We start from the raw sequence: 20,736 nt of genomic DNA, 5'->3' as shown, positions 1-20,736 counted from the left end.
GTCCACAAGACAAGATGATAACTGAATAACTTCAAAAGTTTACATACCCTTGATTATTAATACCGTGTGTCGATACCCGGATGATCCACGAGTGTGCTTATGTTCTGTGAGAGTTGTTCACGAGTCCCTTGTTTGTCCAGAGCGGTTAAACCACCCACTGTTCTTCAGAATAAATCCTCCAGGTCCTGCACACTCTTTGCTTTTCCAGCATCTGCTGCATATTTGAGCCCTTTCCAGCAGCGGCTATATGATCTCGAGATCCATCTTTTCACGCCGAGGACGACCGAGGGACTCGTACACGACTATTACAAATAGGTGCAAACGTTCACTGATGCTCAAGAAGGTAACATTAAGAGCCAGGGGGGTGTAAACTTTTGAACAGGGTGATCAGTGTAAATTGTTATTATTTTATTTAAAGATCTTTTTTTTTTTCTCTTCATTTAGTACTGTCCTTCAGACGCTAAATAAGATGGTTACGTGTCTCCTAGAAGACAAAATACTAAGAGGAACTATCGTGGTGTTTGTGTTTGGCGTCTTAAACGAATCGTGTTGTTTAGAACGTAAAAGAGCAGAAGAATTGTTGTCTGGTGTCCACAGAGCAGACTGGACGCCGAGAAGCCGTTTGTGCTGCAGCAGCACACAGAAGCCATTGACAGGTAAAGTTACACCGTAACTCTCTCTCTCTTTCTTTCTCTCTCTCTCTCTCTCTTTCTTTCTCTCTCTCTCTCTCTTTTAAAAATAGAATAAAACCACATTTTTAAAGTAATGTAAAAAGAATCCATGTTTATAAATGGAAACCCAGGAGACATGAAACTCTCAGCTCTATGATAACGTGGAAACGTTCTGGAAATGTCAACGTTAACGTTAGGTTAACACACACCCCCCACATTCACATGCCACATTCACGGCACTCTTATTTCCATATATGGACTTAGAGACACGCCCTCTTTCCAATGTAAGGTGTTTCGAGACATCCAGTCAGAGTTACTTTTATTTCCATATATGGATTATCATCTCTAGTTTCTAGTTTGCGTTTCACACACACACCCCAGGACAAAACAGTTCAAACCAGGACACACAATGGGAACAGTCATAAGATTGAGCGCCACTCCTGATCAAAGGACCAAAATTATCAGCAGTAATCAGACGACAGATTGCCGCTAGTGCGATAAAATGAATCCTGGAGGTTTGACCGAACAAAATATTAACTAACGAGCAAACAAACTCCATGTTTACCCGTTTGACTCAGACGTGTTGTTCTTCACGCTGCGCGTACGAGAGCGTCGACCTGCCGCTGTTGTCCTCAGTGCTTCTTCTGCATTGCAGGCTGTTTGAAGGCAGCAGCGTGGAGGAGATCCTGGAGAAGCTGCAGAAGGATCAGTCTGCGTTTGCACGGAAGCAGGTGGAGGTGTGTGTTTATGGACACGCACCTAATGCTCTACTAACTAATATGTACGAAAGTGGACGAAGTGTGTGTTTAGCGGAACATGTACAAGCTGAGCAAGCAGAAATGGGTCGGTGTTTAACACAGTGATCACAACAGCATCACTGCACAGTACCTCCACTCTTCAGAGAAGGCGTTCCACTAGATTTTGGGGCGTGGCTGTAGGGCTTTGTGTTCATTCAGCCACAGAAGTAGTAGTGAGGTCAGGGCGAGGAGGTCTGGGGTGCAGTCGGCGTTCCAGTTCATCCCAAAGGTCTGCAGTGGGGTTCTTCCTCGAGTTCTTCCACTCCAACCTTGAAAAAGCATGCCTTCACGGAGCTGGGTTCATGGTGCACGTTGTCACGCTGGAACATTCTCGTACACATCTTAGTTCCAGTGAAGGGAAATTGTAATGCTACAGCGTACAGAGATATCCTGTACGAGTGTGTGCTTCCAGTTTTGTGGCAACAGTTTGAGGAAGAGCCACATAGGGGTGCGCATACTTTTGGCCATATAGCGTAGAAGAAATGTCCAAAGCACATACGCAAGAGCTTAAACAAATGCTCAAATAAACAGTACAATGCAATAACTGCAGTATTTTGTAAATAAGACAACGAATCGCACTGTGTTAATCCGCCCTACGCCCTTTTCTGCATACGTGAGCTCACGGACGCGTGTGATTGGCTAGTGTTGCTGTGATTGACAAGGGGAGACGGAGTATGCCCCTCCCACCCAGAGAGCACGGGCAGTCTTCAGTATTATAGACAAAATATTATGTATGTTTAAATAACTGATATTTGAAAAAATTTACATTGGAAGTTATTTTTATAGTTAAATAAATGACTGGCTGTAAAACGTTTGTGAACCCCTAATCTACAGAATGTGCTCTTCAGGTTTGTTTGTTTTTTGGGTCAATGTGTTGTGATGATGTAGACCTTGTCGAAGATGTCCCCGACGTCACTGAAGCTGACGTTCAGACAGCTGCAGGCGGGAGCCGGTCTGAGCCTGCAGGAAGTGTTGGTGATGGAGTACAGGCTCTGCCAGGCCTGTATGGTACGTCACAGCTTCTGCTCAATTCACGCTGTATTCGTTCTGCTTTTTGCGTGATGACGAGGTATTTAGATGTAATGACCAGGTTTTTTGCGTAAAGAGATCCTTTTCTCATAATAACAAGATGTTTATCGATAGCAAGGGTTTGCTCGTAATAACCAAGTATTTACTAATGATGAGATGTTTACTAATGACGCAATGCTTTTTTTAATAGGATGCACTAACGGAACGCTTTTCTCGCGACGACTCGGAGACGCTTTTTTTCGTGACGACGACTCGGAGACGCTTTTCTCGCGACTACTCATAGACGCTTTTCTCGCGACTACTCCGTGACCCTTTTCTCGCGACTACTCCCAGACCCTTTTCTCGCGACTACTCCCAGACCCTTTTCTCGCGACTACTCCTAGACCCTTTTCTCGCGACTACTCCCAGACCCTTTTCTCGCGACTACTCCCAGACCCTTTTCTCGCGACTACTCCCAGACCCTTTTCTCACGACTACTCCCAGACCCTTTTCTCGCGACTACTCCTAGACCCTTTTCTTGCGACTACTCCCAGACCCTTTTCTCGTGCCTACTCCAAGACGTTTCTCACAGCGACAGCATCACACTTTCCTCGCACTTACGAGACACTTTTCTCGCGATGATTCCGAGATGCTTTTCTAGCGACTGCTCGTAGACCCTTTTCTCGCGACTACTCCCAGACCCTTTTCTCGCGACTACTCCCAGACCCTTTTCTCGCGACTACTCCCAGACCCTTTTCTCGCGACTACTCCCAGACCCTTTTCTCGCGACTACTCCCAGACCCTTTTCTCGCGACTATTCCCAGACCCTTTTCTAGCGACGACTACTAGACCCTTTTCTAGCGACTACTCCCAGACCCTTTTCTCGCGACTACTCCCAGACCCTTTTCTCGCGACTACTCCCAGACCCTTTTCTCGCGTCTACTCCCAGACCCTTTTCTCGCGACTACTCCCAGACCCTTTTCTCGCGTCTACTCCCAGACCCTTTTCTCGCGTCTACTCCCAGACCCTTTTCTAGCGACTACTCCGAGACGTTTCTCGCAGCGACAGCGTCACACTTTCCTCACACTTAGGAGACGCTTTTCTCGCGACGACGACGTCACGCTTTTGTCATAGCAAACGAGACTTTCATACTCTTTAAACATTAAAAGCGGGTCATTCTGTTGTCAACCTACTAATTAAACTTTTCAAACCGTTCCCTCTTTAATCGGTTATTATTTGTAGAAACGTTTTCATGTGCTGTTGTTTTGTGCTCGTTTTCTGCAGAGAGGACACGATTTCTACGAAGGTGTGAGAGCTGGTAAGATATACATATATACATATATATATATTTTTTTGACAATTGAGAAAGACGGATTGAATTTTATTTATATGATCGTTTCATCCTGGACACTTTTGTCCCTCTGTTCTGTTTGCAGTGTTAATCGATAAAGATCAGAGTCCTAAGTGGAAACCGGCGACGCTAGCTGAAGTCTCGGAGCAGCGTATCGAGGACAGCTTCGCTTCTCTGGGAGACAAAGATCTCAAACTGTAAACGCTGCAAGCAGAAAGAATCCTCTATAGATCCGTAGTTCGGGCAAAAATCCGAGCAGACATACGGACTTGCTTCCTTTAAGATTCAACATTCGGTTATTAGGCTCGAATCTTACTTGAAATGCCGTGTTCATCTTCTCCACACCACGCTGTGCTTTACGTCCTCAACAAATCAGCCGTGACCGCTTCGGCTCCAGTGGATTTATGGCAGTATGAAGTGGCTCGACAAAAAAAAAAAATCTTTTTTTTTTTTTTTTTTCATTTTTATTTATTACACAACTGACAGTTGCATTCAAATTGACTACTGATCATTCTGTGTGCATAATTACTCAAATCAGTAAATAACATAATACATTCATGACGCTTCGTTTGTTTCCGTTTGTTTTTCAGCTTGCATTTAACTTCATTTGGAAGTAAAGGTGGTTCTTCCCACTGGGGACGTTCCTTCCCAGTCGGTGGTCTGGATTAAATATAAGAAATGGTGTTAAGGATGTGAGTGCAGCTGGAGATTATCCAGTGTGAAATGGATTTGCTGATGCTCAAAGATCTCCTCTTGATCCAAACAAGCTAACGCTTCATCTCCACGTTTATTATTCCATTAGATTCCATCGAGGTGTCGCACTGTATAAACATTTTGAAACGTCTCCAGAATTCTGTGGCAACACGAGGTCGATGTAGACCGCTGGGTTTAAAGGGGCGTCGGTTAAACGATTTGGTTAGACGCTTGTAGAGCTCACATCAGTGGTCTAAATGCCCACACGACAGGGCGGATTGTGCTTGTTACCGCTCGTTAAAGGTCTCACGTGGTCAGCAGTTTAGTTAGTACTATCCAGTACCTACAGACTAGTTCCGTCAGTCAAACGTAGCTCTTTGAAAACCGGCATAAATTCCTCTTTGACGTGAGGATGGTATGTTTTTGAGCTGCATGACTGAAAAAGACTTGCCTCCTCCGATCCTAATGAGCCGATTATCTCACGTCATATCGGTACAGAACACGCGCTTTACAGGATTTTCAAAATTTCATTCTGTCCACAAGTGCACTTCCACCACAGGGACCCATTTCAGAAACTCTGGACTTTCTGAGGAAACCCATTTTACGGTGGGTTTAGATAGTAGTTTGCGATTTTTGTACCTCGTAATCCGAAGGCAAACGCAAAATCATGAGAACGCGAACGATGCGATGTATGAACTAGCGTGTTACCGAATCTAAGAATTTGACTAGGTACATGTAGCATCGAGCGATTAAGCATTAATAATGCAAAGTTAGAGGAAATGAAATAAAATAGTGCTGTAATTATATTTAGAATCTGGAACGATTGACAGTCGCGTGGGTGTTTTGAACGCTCCGATATTAACCGACGCCACGTTGGAAGCTCCGCCCCCTTCTCCCACCCACAAATCTAAAAGTAAATGTTTGACTTGGTTAAAATTAGACGCATGTACAGGGTGTCTCAAAAGACTCCAAATATACTGTAGGGGACGTTTTAGCAAAATATCTTCCAAAAATGGTCATATTTTTTAGATATTATTTTGTGAGAGCCTTTAAGAACTTCTCTGACAAAAGGAGAACCAATCGAAAGCATTCTCATGGCTGGATCGGGACGCTGCCGAAAGGTCGCGATGGACTTGGAGAGCATGTTAAAAATAAAACTGCTAAGCAGGAACTCGTCCAGGAATCTTTTAATTCCCCCCCCCCGAGAGGTTCCGGAACGTTGGTGGAAACGCGCCTACCGATGTGTACAGTACACATGATTTATTTCAGTGGACGAATACATTTAACGTCCGCGATGTTAGCTTTTGTAGTTGCCCGGCTGGCGAGTAACTTCAACAAGCACAAAAAAAAAGACCTATAGACAAAATTTGGCATGTAGCCGTGTTTAAAAACTCGCTCCACTTCGCGGAGCGCGTTAAAAGAAAACAAATTCTTTGGTTGTGAGGTGGTCTTAGAATGCACGATTTGAAGCGCTCACGGATTTAATGCCATCGAGGCACTGCAGAGACGCTCGTCTGAAATCCATGCGGGCGTAGGACACGACAAAAACGTACGGGACGGCTACAACAAACTGGGCTAGTCGCGATGACGAAACACAAACGAACCATGCTAGCGGAGAGAAAAATATCCTCAAGCTCACTTTCAGAAATGTCCGATTGACGACGTAAGCAGAACGTTTATTTACTTTAATTTAACCGCCGGTCACGCCGTAATCTTGACACGTTATCACGCGGTCTGTTAAAGAATACGGCCATTTCGTTGGGATCTCGTACAGTTTAACAAGTAATCTTATAAGACTGCCGACACGACACGGCATTCGAACTTCCCACAGCAATATGAACACTGGGGGGGGCGGGGGCATGTCGATCCGAGCAAACGCAGGGATCACGGTCTGGGCTTATTTATAGCATCTCTGGGATCGATGCCATTTCGGTCTCTGGACATTGCTCTTGGCTTGCCCTGTACAAATTCAGGCTATGGATATGACACGTCTCAGTGATTAAGGGGAAAATCAAAACCTTCCGAGGCGTACTAATGCTTTGCTAGCACTTTCTTTTTGTACGTTTGTGCTTTTACAGACGGAAAAGCCTCGATGCTGCCACAGTACTCCTTCCCACACAAACGTTATACACTTACAAAAGGTATCCAAACACCAAATTTCTTCTGCATTCACATGGTGCAGCAACACCGCATTCACATCACTGGCCTTCATCAGGCCAAGCTGTGCTTCTGGACCTTGGGAAAAGCACGCGAGATGTAGTGGCCTTCAAGGCAAGTCACACTCGATGTATGGGATGTCACTGTAGCGGCTGTCCACCTCGGCCCACTGCTGCACGGCCCGAGCCACGATCTCCTCCGAGAGTCTCTGTGCGTAGTCCAGAAGGACCGGGTTGACCTGCGACGTGTTCCGGTCCGGTGCCGCTTCCGAATACACCAGGACAGCCTTCTCCTCTCGCTTCTTCCCAGGCCCGCCGTCCACCTTCTCCACCGTGCTGGAGTTCTGCGTGGGCTTGTTGCACTTGGATTTGATGCATCCCATGATCCGCAAAATGGTGCATTGGTTTGAAAGAGGAAAATCAAGAGGATGGCGGTGGACGGCGAAGTTCAGCCGGTGACCAGGTGATGAGGCACAGCTCACTCATGGACGACTTCTGATCTCCCTGCCAGGAGAAGATGGAAGAGCATCAGTGATTTATGTCGCTGATCTTTACTCGACTAGATAAATACACGTTCTGACAGCATCTCTAGTCGAAGCTGGTTATTTATTAGCGTGTACTGATGGTTCTGGCCTTTTCGTATCCAGTGTTTTGTTCGTGAACAGAGAGGACTAGAGCTAGTCCTGACTACACACACGTATTTAACAGAACATGCTACACTGGCACGTTTCCAAAACAGATGTCCACCTGGTTAATTATGCGCCGCTAGCGGCGAATACGACGAATTCTTTAATATGTTATCGTTTGTATAGTAACGGCTCGTTCACAGGGATTTGCACGGCACTACATGCAGTTTTTTAAAAAAACACGTGTGTAAACATCGATATCGGGACATTTTCTGTAAGGAGACATCCGTCCATCCATCCTGTTTATCCTAGACAGGATCATGGGGACTTCCGGCACAAGGCGAGGAGGGACACCGTGGCCGGGGTGCCAACCCATCGCGAGGCACAGTTTCACGCACGTCCACAATGCTCGTCTTTGGACGAGGGGAGGAAACCGGAGTACCCGGAGGAAACCCTCGGAGAACATGCAAGCTCCGTGCACACAGGGCGGAGGCGGGAATCGAACCCCCCAACCCCGGAGGTGCAAGGTAGACGTGCTAAACGATAAACCACCGTACGCCCCTGTAAAGAGTTCACGCGTCGTGTTTTTCGGAAACATGATAAGCCGCGGTTGTTGTTGTTTTTGTCTTATTAACTTCAAGAGAAAGGAAAAAGAGCAGCTGGTGACGGAACGACTGTTTATAGCTGCTATAAATAGCGGGTCCTACGAGAATAAGAACTAACTTGTCTCGTCGATATTCCACAACATTAACCGTAACTAATAAACTGATTTAAAAAGAAAAGCACGTGTCGTTCATTCCCGTAAACCCGGCACACCGACGACATCTTTTCATTCGAAGAGTATTACATTAATAGCGTTTTCAGTGTAAGTTTTTAACCTTTCTGTACGTGTCGATTCTTGCACGTCGGTCCTGTAGATATATTTTTCAATTGCCATTTGCAATTCGAACTATCATCAATGGCTGAAATAAAGAAAACAGTAACGGATGAAATGAAGAAAAGGGGGATAATTTTAAAAATATACATTTTCAATTACAAAAGGGTGTCTATTGTTGTTGTTGTTGTTGTTATTATTGTGGGTCAAATATGCATCACCCCAATGATAGTCACCAGCACAAGGACATGTTTTGTTCCTGTGACACGTGATCAGCCTGATCCCTGATACACACTAACACAGGGACGTCAGAAATCTGAACAGCGCGCGCGGAAGCACTTTGGCCACCGCCTTCGCCAACCGCAACTCCCCCCCCCCCCCCCCCCCAGTGAACAGGTAGACTGAGGTGCACGTTAAAGCTCTACACGTGTTCATTAATCATTACTATAACGTGTGTCACGTTAAAAGCGTGATGATGTCAGGCATATCAAGGTCGTAACAAAGCTTAATAATAATAATAATAATAATAATAATAATAATAATAACACCATGAAGTCAGTGATGTCCTGGAGACTGTATGTGTGTGTGTGTGTGTGTGTGTGTGTGTGTGTGTGTGTGAAGGAAGCACCTACCTCTTGACATGATCCTGCTGGAAAAAGAACCCAGATTACAGATGCATAGAAATCTCAGTCTTCTTGTCTCACCTCAGGTTCCTCTCTCTCTCTCTCTCTCTCTCTCTCTCTCTCTCTCAGTCCAGATGTGAAGCTGTGCAGATGTGCAGAATAAGGAAGGGAAAGCAGCACGCAGCTCAGCTCTGATCTCACGGACTTATCCGAGTCTCCAAAGTTCATCCCTGTAACCCAATCGGGTTATTACACAGAACCACGAAATGTCGCACTCCCTCCAGTCAGTCCCTCACTGAACACATCTGCATATGTCTGGATTTTCTTGTTTAGTTTTTGTTTAGTTTGTTTGCTGTAAGCGCTCTTCTCTCCGGCTGCTCGGGAATCTTTATCCCCAACCAACATTGCCGAGGCGCAGTCTGAAAGTAGGTTATTGCAGATCTCATGGTCATTTCATGGTTAAAGTTATGACCTTTTATTTTTTGTTGATGTCGCCATCTGGCGGTCAGATCGAGTATTTGACCCTTAAAGTGGCCCTGAGATCAAAGCTGGTGTTTTAGAGGGTTTTTTTTTGTTTTGTTTTTTGTTTTTTTTGTATATGTCCATTATTATTTGTAATGATTAGAAGACTAATACAAAAGTACACTTTACACATTTTAAATAGATTTTGACACGCTATAGCATTACTGCATGTCGCACCTCCTCTGGTGCCCATAGGTCCGCTAAGGGTACCACCGCTCAACAACGTTTCACTCCTTTAACCCCAAAACATCTCCTTTCTCCTCACCCAGAGCTAAAATCTGCTCTTCTCTAGCTCTTCAACCAGGTCTTTCAGGCCCTTCTGCTGGTTTCCAGATACTCCCATATCCCTCAGGAGGCAATGCTACAGCTGATGTTACGACAAACCGTCCTCCCATCTATCAGTAAGACATTTTTTTTTTTAAACAATTTAAAAAATTTCAATGACTCATCTTTGTACTAATCTTGTGTTTGTCCAATTAAATACTCTCTAGAACATACAGACCTGTGCAAAAGTCTTATGAACTTTTTTTTTTTTTAGTACAAACTTTGTAATAGATTTTTATTTTATGACTTCTACATTATCGAGTCTTTGATTTAAAAACTTTGATTTTAGATACCCAAATATTAGTTTTCCAGCATAAAATGAAACGTTACAGAAAAATGTGTAAAACAGTATATAATAAGTGTTAAGAGAGACTTTTCAGACGATTAAAAAAAAAACAACAAAAAAAAAAACCTAAAGAAAGCTGCTGGATTTTGCTGCAGAAATAAGAAGCGAGTGTGACAGTCTCCAGAAGAACCGTGGCTGGTTCTGCAAGATGCTCAGTAAAACTTCCAGCTCATTTCCTTATAAAACTGCACTAATTCTACCTGAGACTACTTTTTTTTTCTGTCTTTCTCCATCATTCAAGTCTGTAATATCATTTTTCTCTACCACTCAGACACGTCAGATGTCTCGATCCTGTGGCTCTCGAGACCTCGTCTCAAACACGTTCGACAAAACTCCAGAAACGCAGGACGGCATCTCGCTGTCTACAATATCATCTGTCTAAAAGATCTCTCCTGTTCTCCGTATTTACTCGCTTCAGTAAGATATGATACTATATGGGCAAACGGTTGTAGACACCTGACCATCAGATTCATGTGGGCATGTTGAACATCACTCTCTGAGAAGGCTTTCCACTAAATTTTGGGGGGCTTTGTGAGATCAGGCAGTGATGCTGGGTGAGGAGGTCTGGGGTGCAGTCGGTGTTCCAGTTCATCATACCAGAGCAGTTCCTCTAAATTCCATACCGCACAACCACAAATAGCCTACTCTGAGCAATAATATCCATCCCTCCATCCCTCCATCCATCCATCCCTCAATCCATCCAACGCAGTTTCTAGCCAAACTAACCTTGGACTGGATCCGAACCCTGGTGCAAAATGAACCAATTAGGAAGCAGATTGAAGTCTGCTTTAGATAAACATGCGAATTCATTCTTTTAAGATAAGAAGGTATTGATGATATACCGATGATAATCGAGGTGAACGTCGGGAGAACCCTGCTGCTAGGCAACCGGAAATACGGACAAAATTAGCTAATGACTGAGGGTGATTTCGAAGGCTGATACGTAAGCCCTCCATCTTTTTACGGACAACGTAAGGGCAGAATCACGGTGACGACGAGACCTTCAGGATATGAACCTTCCTCTCGGACGTGTTCGTACACGAGTAAGAAGATTACACTGTAACGACATTTAGCATCGACTGCAACCCCATTACCCCATCTAAACACACCATTATCCACATGCGACTGGTTTCGTCACAACTTTCTGGACAGCGTAGAGTACGATGGAGGAAATGAGTTTCGTTCATAAATAAGTCTATTTAGAAAGAGAGAGAGAGAAAAAAAAGAGAACACTCTTGTTGTTGTGGTGTGTTTACAGGATGTTCAGTATGAGATGAGGACATTGGGACGAGGAGTCCTGGGATGAGCACAGGGACGAGTGTTTATGATTACAGCAGCAGCTCTTGGGAAAAGGTGAGCGGAAACACTGAGGCGCATGTGAGACTTCAGCATAAACTGTTTTTTGGGAATGTGTGACCATCAACACGGTTCTGAATCTCCCGCTACTGTAGAAAACACATGGAAATACAAATAATCCGGTACAATGAAGTCAAAATGAATTTGCTATAAGCCAGGTGTTTCCAATCCTGCTCCTGGAGGGCCAATGTCCTGCAGAGTTTAACTCCAACCTGGTCTAACACACCTGCCTGGAAGTTTCTAGTAATCCTGAACACCTTGATTAGGTGGTTTAGGTGTGTTTAATTGGGGTTGGAGCTAAACTCTACAGGACAGAGGCTCTCCAGGAGCAGGACTGGGCAGCCATGCTATAAGCAGTATGAACAGACATAGCATGGAGTGGAGTGGTTTTTAATCATCTCTTTATTTATGGAACAGAATCCATCAGATTGTAAGTTTATACCAAGAACATTATACTCGCCGATAGTGAACTGAGTTTGTTTTTATAACCAGTTATAATTAGATTTCAAATTTGTGCACGGTTCAGCAGAATATTCATTAGCCGGTCCCATACAGGATTTGGCAGATTTTAATTTTTAATAAACCCGTGTAGTGTTTGCAATTGTTTGATATCCATGAGAGCCGAGTATTTTTGTGAGTTGTTTTAACAAAAGATCAAAAGGTTAAACAATAAAGACGATTCTTCACAGCCGCCTTTGCTCATATTTACCAAGGGTGCCAATATTAGTGGCGGGCGCTGTAACTTTGCTAACGCTAGTAATGAACAAAATCTTGGGTATTACGGTATTCGGTCATCGTTCTTGCTGTTAGATCAGATAGATCAGATAGAGTTAGTGGTGGGGCGGCTGTGGTTCAGGTGGTAGAGCGGGTTGTCCACTAATCGTAGGGTTGTCGGTTCGATTCCCGGCCCACGTGACTCCACGTGTCGAAGTGTCCACTGAACCCCAAGTTGCTCCTGATGGCAAGTTAGCGCCTTGCATGGCAGCTCTGCTACCATTGATGTGTGAGTGTGTGTGTGTGAATGAGACACAGTGTAAAGCGCTTTGGATAAAAGCGCTATATAAGTGCGCCATTTACCATTTATTTGGGATGGTGGCACGACACGCAGTAGTTGTGCTTCCAAGCTGCACATTCAAGTAACTTCACAGATCACCAGTTCCATTTACTGAGCAAACAATATATTATTCTACATATATCACATTTTATGGATTTACAATGATATGTTTAAGGGAACACTGATTGAAAAAATTGCCTGCAGTCATTTATGTACAAGATATAAATGACCTGAATTCCAGATATGAACAGTAGATGGCAGTCTTTAATTATTATTATTAATAATAAATGGAACAGTAATTACAAAACTGTCCCAGGTAAACATTTTACTTATAAAGTACAGAACAGTTTTCTCAGGATTTAAAAGAATAAAACATATCTTATTTGCCGGTTGGGATGTGAGATCTTTCTCAATCTCTTTCCTTCTGCCTCTCTTCCTTCTCATGATCCTTCTCATTCTCTCTCTCTCTCTCTCTCTCTCTCTCTCTCTCTCTCTTTTCCATCCCTCGGTCTCACCATCTCATTTTTCTCCTGATTTTACATCTCTACCTTGGAGACCTTTGTCTGTTTCTGTCCAGATCGTTATCACTGTGCACTGGTGTCCAAGTGGCACTGCGAGAAGATCTGAAAGGACAAGCGAGTGATGTCCAGTTAATAAAACGTTTAATAAAAGATGACTCCATAATCTTGGTGTACTGACGTGAAAACTAATGCCACAGCGACACCATCAACCCACAATCCCTTCTGAGTCTGTTCTACACATGTAAATATATATAGTAAATATCTCACACCTTGTTGTGCAAAATATTGACTACAGAAGTGTTTGATTTCATTTTGCTGGCCAATATTCCCAGCAGGTGATCAGCAGAGAGAGAGACAGAGAGAGAGACACAGAGAGAGATAGCGAGACAGACAGAGAGAGAGACAGACAGGGAAAGACAGAGAGAGAGAGAGATAGCGAGACAGAGAGAGAGAGACAGAGAGAGATAGAGAGACAGACAGAGAGAGAGAGAGATTGAGAGACAGACAGGGAGAGAGAGAGAGAGACACACACACAGAGAGAGATAGAGAGAGACAGACACAGAGAGCGACACAGAGAGAGAGAGAGACACACAGATAGAGATAGCGAGACAGACAGAGATGGAAAGAGACAGAGAGAGGCTGACAGACAGAGAGCGAGAGAGACACAGAGACAGAGAGAGAGACAGACAGAGAGATTGTCTCTCATATGTCAACATATGTGTAGGGCATATGTTGGGTTTTTTTCTGTGTGTGTGTGTGTGTGTGTGTGTGTGTGTGTGTGTGTGTGTGTGTGTGAGGTAATGCAGAATGCCGAGAGCAGGATATATTGTGGGTTTGAATTAAACATGCTCTTTAATTTCATTGAATACATGTTAACTATTCTATGAAACCCTGGAGCGGTAGTGTAGTGGTAGTTGTAGTGTAGTGGTAGTGGAGCGGTAGTGTAGTGGTAGTTGTAGTGTAGTGGTAGTGGAGCGGTAGTGTAGTGGGAGTGGTAGTGGAGCGGTAGTGTAGTTGTAGTGTAGTGGTAGTGTTATTGGGAGTGTAGTGGAGCTGTAGTGGTAGTGGAGCGGTAGTGTAGTGGAGCGGTAGTGTAGTGGTAGTGTAGTTGTAGTGGAGCGGTAGTGTAGTGGTAGTGTAGTTGTAGTGGTAGTGGAGCGGGAGTGTAGTGGTAGTGGAGTGGGAGTGTAGTGTAGTTGTAGTGGTAGTGAAGTGTAGTGGTAGTGAAGTGTAGTGGTAGTGAAGTGTAGTGTAGTGAGTGGTAGTGTAATGTAGTGTAGTGGTAGTGTAGTGGTAGTGTTATTGGGAGTGTAGTGGAGCTGTAGTGGAGTGTAGTGGTAGTGGAGCGGTAGTGTAGTGGAGCGGTAGTGTAGTGGTAGTGTAGTTGTAGTGGAGCGGTAGTGTAGTTGTAGTGGTAGTGGAGCGGGAGTGTAGTGGTAGTGGAGCGGTAGTGTAGTGAAGTGTAGTGGTAGTGGAGTGGGAGTGTAGTGGTAGTAGAGCGGTAGTGAAGTGTAGTGGTAGTGGAGCGGTAGTGTAGTGGTAGTGGAGCGGTAGTGTAGTGTAGTTGTAGTGGTAGTGAAGTGTATTCGTAGTGAAGTGTAGTGGTAGTGTAATGTAGTGTAGTGAGTGGTAGTGTAATGTAGTGTAGTGGTAGTGGAGTGGTAGTGTAATGTAGTGTAGTGGTAGTGGAACGGTAGTGTAATGTAGTGTAGTGGTAGTGTAGTGTAGTGGTAGTGGAGTGTAGTGGTAGTGTAATGGTAGTGTAGTGGTAGTGGAGCGGTAGTGTAATGTAGTGTAGTGGTAGTGTAGTGTAGTGGTAGTGTAATGGTAGTGGAGTGGTAGTGTAATGTAGTGGTAGTGAAGTGTAGTGGTAGTGTAATGTAGTGTAGTGAGTGGTAGTGTAATGTAGTGTAGTGGTAGTGTAGTGGTAGTGTTATTGGGAGTGTAGTGGAGCTGTAGTGGAGTGTAGTGGTAGTGGAGCGGTAGTGTAGTGGAGCGGTAGTGTAGTTGTAGTGGTAGTGGAGCGGTAGTGTAGTGGAGCGGTAGTGTAGTTGTAGTGGTAGTGGAGCGGGAGTGTAGTGGTAGTGGAGCGGTAGTGTAGTGAAGTGTAGTGGTAGTGGAGTGGGAGTGTAGTGGTAGTAGAGCGGTAGTGAAGTGTAGTGGTAGTGGAGCGGTAGTGTAGTGGTAGTGGAGCGGTAGTGTAGTGTAGTTGTAGTGGTAGTGAAGTGTAGTGGTAGTGTAATGTAGTGTAGTGAGTGGTAGTGTAATGTAGTGTAGTGGTAGTGGAGTGGTAGTGTAATGTAGTGTAGTGGTAGTGGAACGGTAGTGTAATGTAGTGTAGTGGTAGTGTAGTGTAGTGGTAGTGGAGTGTAGTGGTAGTGTAATGGTAGTGTAGTGGTAGTGGAGCGGTAGTGTAATGTAGTGTAGTGGTAGTGTAGTGTAGTGGTAGTGTAATGGTAGTGGAGTGGTAGTGTAATGTAGTGGTAGTGAAGTGTAGTGGTAGTGGAGCGGCAGTGTAATGTAGTGTAGTGGTAGTGTAGTGGAGTGGTAGTGTAGTGGTAGTGGAGCGGCAGTGTAATGTAGTGTAGTGGTAGTGGAGTGGTAGTGTAATGTAGTGTAGCGGTAGTGAAGTGTAGTGGTAGTGGAGCAGCAGTGTAATGTAGTGTAGTGGTAGTGTAGTGGAGTGGTAGTGTAGTGGTAGTGGAGCGGCAGTGTAATGTAGTGTAGTGGTAGTGTAGTGTAGTGGTAGTGTAGTGGTAGTGGAGCGGTAGTGTAATGTAGTGGAGTGGTAGTGGAGCGGTAATGTAGTGTAGTGGTAGTGTAATGTAGTGTAGTGGTAATGAAGTGTAGTGGTAGTGGAGCAGTAGTGTAATGTAGTGTAGTGGTAGTAAAGTGTAGTGGTAGTGTAGTGGTAGTGGAGCGGTAGTGTAATGTAGTGTAATGTAGTGGAGTGGTAGTGTAATGTAGGGTAGTGGAGCGGTAGTGTAGTGGTAGTGGAGCGGTAGTGTAATGTAGTGTAGTGGTAGTTGTAGTGGAGTGGTAGTGGAACGGTAGTGTAATGTAGTGTAGTTGTAGTGGAGTGGTAGTGTAATGTAGTGTAGTGGTAATGGTAGTGGAACGGTAGTGTAATGTAGTGTAGTGGTAGTTGTAGTGGAGTGGTAGTGTAATGTAGTGTAGTGGTAGTGGAGCGGTAGTGTAATGTAGTGGAGTGGTAGTGTAATGTAGTGTAGTGGTAATGGTAGTGGAGCGGTAGTGTAATGTAGTGTAGTGGTAGTTGTAGTGGAGTGGTAGTGGAGTGGTAGTGTAATGTAGTGTAGTGGAGTGGTAGTGTAGTGGTAGTGGAGTTGTAGCGTAGTGGTAGTGGAGTTGTAGTGGTAGTGTAATGTAGTGTAGTGGTAGTGGAGTGGTAGTGTAATGTAGTGGAGTGGTAGTGGAGTGGTAGTGTAATGTAGTGGAGTGTAGTGGAGTGGTAGTGTAATGTAGTGTAGTGGTAATGGTAGTGGAGCGGTAGTGTAGTGGAGTGGTAGTGTAATGTAGTGTAGTGGAGTGGTAGTGTAGTGGTAGTGGAGTTGTAGCGTAGTGGTAGTGTAGTGGTAGTGGAGTTGTAGTGTAGTGGTAGTGGAGTGGTAGTGTAATGTAGTGTAGTGGTAGTGGAGTGGTAGTGTAATGTAGTGGTAGTGGAGTGGTAGTGTAATGTAGTGTAGTGGAGAAAGTTGCGGGTCTGTCTCTTTAAGGTTTCAGCGCTGGAAAGGGAGGAAAAAAATCCGGACTGAAGTCCACCTCTGATTTATTGTTGCTCCGAGTAGCCAATCATAGATTTCGACGCCAGAGCCTAAATAAGAGCGGCGGAATAATTTGGCGGTATAAAAAGGCTTTTGGGCGAATTGAAGCATGACATCTCGCGCTACCTGTCCGGTGTGCATGGCACACGGTGTTCCTGTTACTGCTGCCACACAGAAAACACAACCGCGCGCGCACTCCTCTCTGAGACCTGACCTGGCTGATCATGCATTTAGCGCAGGTTCTGATTTCGCTGGGCTTCGTGGTGGCGTTCGGTCCGATGGCGCGCACTGACACCGGAGCACCGGAGCAGCAGCAGCAGCAGCAGCAACCCACCGCCGTGACGGAGGAGCGCGAGGCGCAGTGTTCAGCGGCCAGCGCGTGCGCTTTCCGCCAGCACAGCAAGCAGCTCCGTCTGCAAGCCATCAAGTCCCAGATCCTGAGCAAACTGCGCCTCAAACACGCTCCCAACGTGAGCCGCGATGTGGTCAAGCAGCTGCTCCCGAAAGCGCCACCGGTGCAGCAGCTGCTCGACCTGTACGACGTGCTCGGGGACGACGGCAAGCCGGGCACCGCGCTCCAGGACGAGGAGGAGGACGACGAGGAGCACGCCACCACCGAGACCGTCATGAGCATGGCCGCCGAGCGTGAGTCCCTTTACTACTGCTTCATAGCCTAACTTTATTTATTCATTCCTTTATTTTGGTAATGCGTTGTTTGTTTTTTTCTTTCTTTCTAATGCATAGGAACATCTGGTGCACGCGCGCACCCTTTACACATGTTACTGTACACATGTGTAGGGTATATGTTGGGAGTTTTTTTGTTTGTTTGTTTGTTTCTATGTGTGTGTGTGTGTGTGTGTGTGTGTGTGTGACCACATAGTCAAATAGTCACATGTGAAATGTTTGTGAACCCTGCTTCTCAGGATCTGTGGATTTCTAATTTTGTTTATTAAACAAAGATTATTAAAACCTAACCTATAATATATACCTATAAATAAAGTGCATTGTGAGTGGAAAGTTCTGAAATAAAACAACAACTATGTGGCTACTTTTTACTTTTTATGAGTCCATGATTTAAGTATATACATATATCCTAAAAATCATTATGATCTATACCGGCTAACAGCTATTTTTATAATCACTTGACCCTTTAAACCTTTTAATCCACTCTGCCACACTTGCAGTTATGCCTGTGCTTTGTACATATTCCTTCTAGTTCTCCGAAGCTTTACTTTTATACACAATTCTTATTGATATGTTTATTTTTCTGTTGTTTTTTTTTTTATGAAGTCTGTCTTGTAATCTCAGCCACAGCTGACTGCAGAAAAAAAAAAAGAAAAAGAAAGAAAAAATAAACACAAAACGTATCACTGTTTTACAATCTATCCACAAACAAAAGACCAACGCGAAGAACAAAGTGAAAAGTTTCGCCATGAGCTCTTACGGGTTTTTCAGATCGGATCTGACGACGGCGGCGTCCGACGTCTGGCAGAGTTCTAACAGAAATGTCGTGGAGAGTAAAACTGAGAGGATGCCAAAATAAATAAATAAATAAAGCTGTTCAGTTCACTAAAGAGTTTGAAGGCAGTTTTATATATATATATATATATATATATATATATATATATATATATATATATATATATATATATAAAGACAGTTATACAGGTGGACTTGAGGGAGATGCAAACTTTTGAACAACTTCTTTTTTTTCCAAAATGATTATTATTAATATCTAACCATACACTCTGACCATTTTTCTTACTTGTGGTGATGAAACAATGGACTCGAGCACGAGAAACCTCCCATCTTTTATGTTTTCCTTCGTGCATGCCAGCTGTTGCTCTCAGCTGTATCTGTTGCGTTGTGAACCGTCCCGTGTTAATTCTATACATCTCCATATATTTGTAAATAAACGCTACTTAACCTGTAAGCGGTAGGAGTTTTGAATCGTTTCAGAATGAACGATTCGTACCTGTTTATTATTCAGTAAGTTGTTATAGAGTATTGTGAGGAGTGTGAGATTTAAACTGACAGATCGAGGGGTTTAAGGGGTTAATTTGTGCTCCGTGTGCATCTTAAGCAAGTGTTTACACACCGATCCCACAATGCATCAGTTCGTGTACCGTCTTCATTCGATTACTAGTGCAGCTAGCTAACCGTGTTCGGTTGTGTGTAGTTAGAAGAATAAGGAAGGCGAGTCTGAATACAGGGCTTTACAGTGCTGTAACATTTAACCCCATGTTGTCTCGGATACCTTTTAAATATATGATCTACTCCTGTTTTCTATTCGCTGAATAATTCTCCTCCTGGTCTCTCCCCCTCTCTCCTTTAGCCAACCCCGACGTTCAAGTCGACCAAAAACCGAAGTGCTGTTTTTTCTCCTTCAGCCCGAAGATCCAAGCGAGCCGCATCGTAAGGGCGCAGCTCTGGGTGCACTTGCGCCCAGCGGATGAGGCGACAACGGTGTTCTTGCAGATATCGCGACTCATGCCCATCAAAGACGGGAGAAGGCACGTACGAATACGTTCGCTGAAGATCGACGTGGACGCAGGAGTCAATTCGTGGCAGAGCATCGACGTGAAGCAGGTGCTTGCGGTGTGGCTGAGGCAGCCGGAAACCAACTGGGGGATTGAGATCAACGCGTTCGACTCCAAAAGCAACGATCTCGCGATCACTTCTGCGGAGCCTGGAGAAGAGGGACTGGTGAGTGTGGGTTATTGATATGTATTTGACGTTTAACTGAACGTACATCATAAAGCCCGTTCCAGGCGAACGAAACGTTAAAAAGAAGACTCTAGTGTCTGTGTGACACTCTTTGCTGGTTAAAATGGGATTATTTGAAGTTAGCAAAAGGTAGTTGATACCGATAAAATCTCCTAGATAACTCGAAGAAGAAGAAGAAGAAATCTTCTAGGTTTAGGAAAGTCTAGATCGACTGAATTGTTCTTTATCTCAAAGAGTCATGCTTTTGTTTTTCCGATCCCAGCTCCCGTTCTTGGAGGTGAAAATTTCTGAAGTTCCAAAGCGAACCAGGAGAGAATCAGGACTAGACTGTGATGAGAATTCGTCCGAGTCCCGCTGCTGCCGCTACCCCCTTACGGTGGACTTTGAAGACTTCGGCTGGGACTGGATTATTGCCCCAAAACGCTACAAGGCCAACTACTGCTCGGGCGAGTGCGACTACGTGCACTTGCAGAAGTACCCGCATACGCACTTGGTGAACAAGGCCAACCCACGTGGCACTGCCGGCCCCTGCTGCACGCCCACCAAGATGTCTCCCATCAACATGCTCTACTTCAACGGAAAAGAGCAGATCATCTACGGCAAGATCCCCTCCATGGTAGTGGATCGCTGTGGCTGCTCGTGATCGACATGCCCATGCGAGGACTCGATCCGTTCCCTTTCCCGACCGTTTCCCCTCTGGACTTCTTCACGACACCTTTCAACCATTATCCATGCTAATACTGTGCAATATGCAATAGAACCAGAAATAGCAGCAAGCAAGGAGCCATCCACACAGCACCGCTTCCTCTCACTGACTTCTTATTCGTTTACGCTATATCCGCATCTTGGGGTCAGAGGTCACATGGATGTACTGAAGGAATGTAATGCCGGTTCGACTTGGAGAAATGGACGACAAATATCTTTTATACATTGCCCGTAGTACAAACACACACACACACACACACGTATTATAAAAAAAAAAAAACAAACATGCTCAACAATATCCATTTAGTTCTGTTCTCACTCCAAACAGCTGTCTAACGATCACCGAGGTTGTTTAAGTAAAGTATCCAAGAGCAACAGAGAGGGACTCGAGGACACTTTTTTTGAAAATAATAATAATAAAAAAGCTTGAAAACCTGTCTAAAGATTTTAGGCAACCTGAAACAAGTCTTCGTTTTACAATAAACCCAACACACCAGTTAATTGTATCTCATTTCACTAGTCAACTGCTCGAACCTGCCCTATACACTTGAACTATTATTATAATTTTATATATATATATATATATATACATATATATAT

At 44.4% G+C, this 20,736-nt stretch overlaps 3 protein-coding genes across 6 annotated transcripts in view; 2 read left to right on the top strand and 1 right to left on the bottom strand.

Annotated features, from left to right (window-relative positions):
- hibch (3-hydroxyisobutyryl-CoA hydrolase) overlaps window positions 1–4,385 on the top strand; it is a 32,544-nt gene extending 28,159 nt beyond the window's left edge. For both annotated transcript variants that reach the window (XM_053626208.1, XM_053626209.1), the window contains 5 exons: window positions 598–656; window positions 1,327–1,408; window positions 2,357–2,476; window positions 3,761–3,794; window positions 3,913–4,385. In XM_053626208.1, the coding sequence (XP_053482183.1) occupies window positions 598–656; window positions 1,327–1,408; window positions 2,357–2,476; window positions 3,761–3,794; window positions 3,913–4,028 (411 nt within the window). In that variant the 3' untranslated portion in view covers window positions 4,029–4,385. The remainder of the gene's footprint in view (window positions 1–597; window positions 657–1,326; window positions 1,409–2,356; window positions 2,477–3,760; window positions 3,795–3,912) is intronic.
- Window positions 4,386–4,488: 103 nt separating this feature from the next.
- On the bottom strand, window positions 4,489–8,893 carry LOC128608479 (small membrane A-kinase anchor protein-like). Its single transcript, XM_053626213.1, has 2 exons — window positions 8,809–8,893; window positions 4,489–7,180 (listed from the first exon to the last, which is right to left on the bottom strand). The coding sequence occupies exon 2, from the start codon at window positions 7,057–7,059 to the stop codon at window positions 6,787–6,789; it is 273 nt and encodes a 90-aa protein (XP_053482188.1). The 5' UTR covers window positions 7,060–7,180; window positions 8,809–8,893; the 3' UTR covers window positions 4,489–6,786.
- Window positions 8,894–9,095: 202 nt separating this feature from the next.
- Window positions 9,096–20,683, top strand: mstnb (myostatin b). 3 transcript variants are annotated; one of them, XM_053626211.1, is made up of 6 exons: window positions 9,096–9,224; window positions 9,614–10,408; window positions 11,250–11,344; window positions 16,939–17,349; window positions 19,040–19,410; window positions 19,694–20,683. In XM_053626211.1, exons 4-6 carry the CDS (start codon window positions 16,983–16,985, stop codon window positions 20,072–20,074), a joined length of 1,119 nt encoding a protein of 372 aa, XP_053482186.1. In that variant the 5' UTR covers window positions 9,096–9,224; window positions 9,614–10,408; window positions 11,250–11,344; window positions 16,939–16,982; the 3' UTR covers window positions 20,075–20,683. The 3 variants fall into 3 exon arrangements, with proteins under 3 accessions (XP_053482186.1, XP_053482187.1, XP_053482185.1); XM_053626212.1 differs by lacking the exons at window positions 9,096–9,224; window positions 9,614–10,408; window positions 11,250–11,344 and adding an exon at window positions 12,653–13,163; XM_053626210.1 differs by lacking the exons at window positions 9,096–9,224; window positions 9,614–10,408; window positions 11,250–11,344 and having other exon boundaries at window positions 16,533–17,349.
- The last annotated feature ends 53 nt before the right edge of the window (window positions 20,684–20,736 follow it).

Source organism: Ictalurus furcatus, chromosome 6 (assembly GCF_023375685.1).
Source record: "Ictalurus furcatus strain D&B chromosome 6, Billie_1.0, whole genome shotgun sequence".
NCBI lineage: Eukaryota > Metazoa > Chordata > Actinopteri > Siluriformes > Ictaluridae > Ictalurus > Ictalurus furcatus.
Note: the sequence above shows the minus strand (reverse complement) of the source record. Positions and strands in the feature narration are given on the sequence as shown.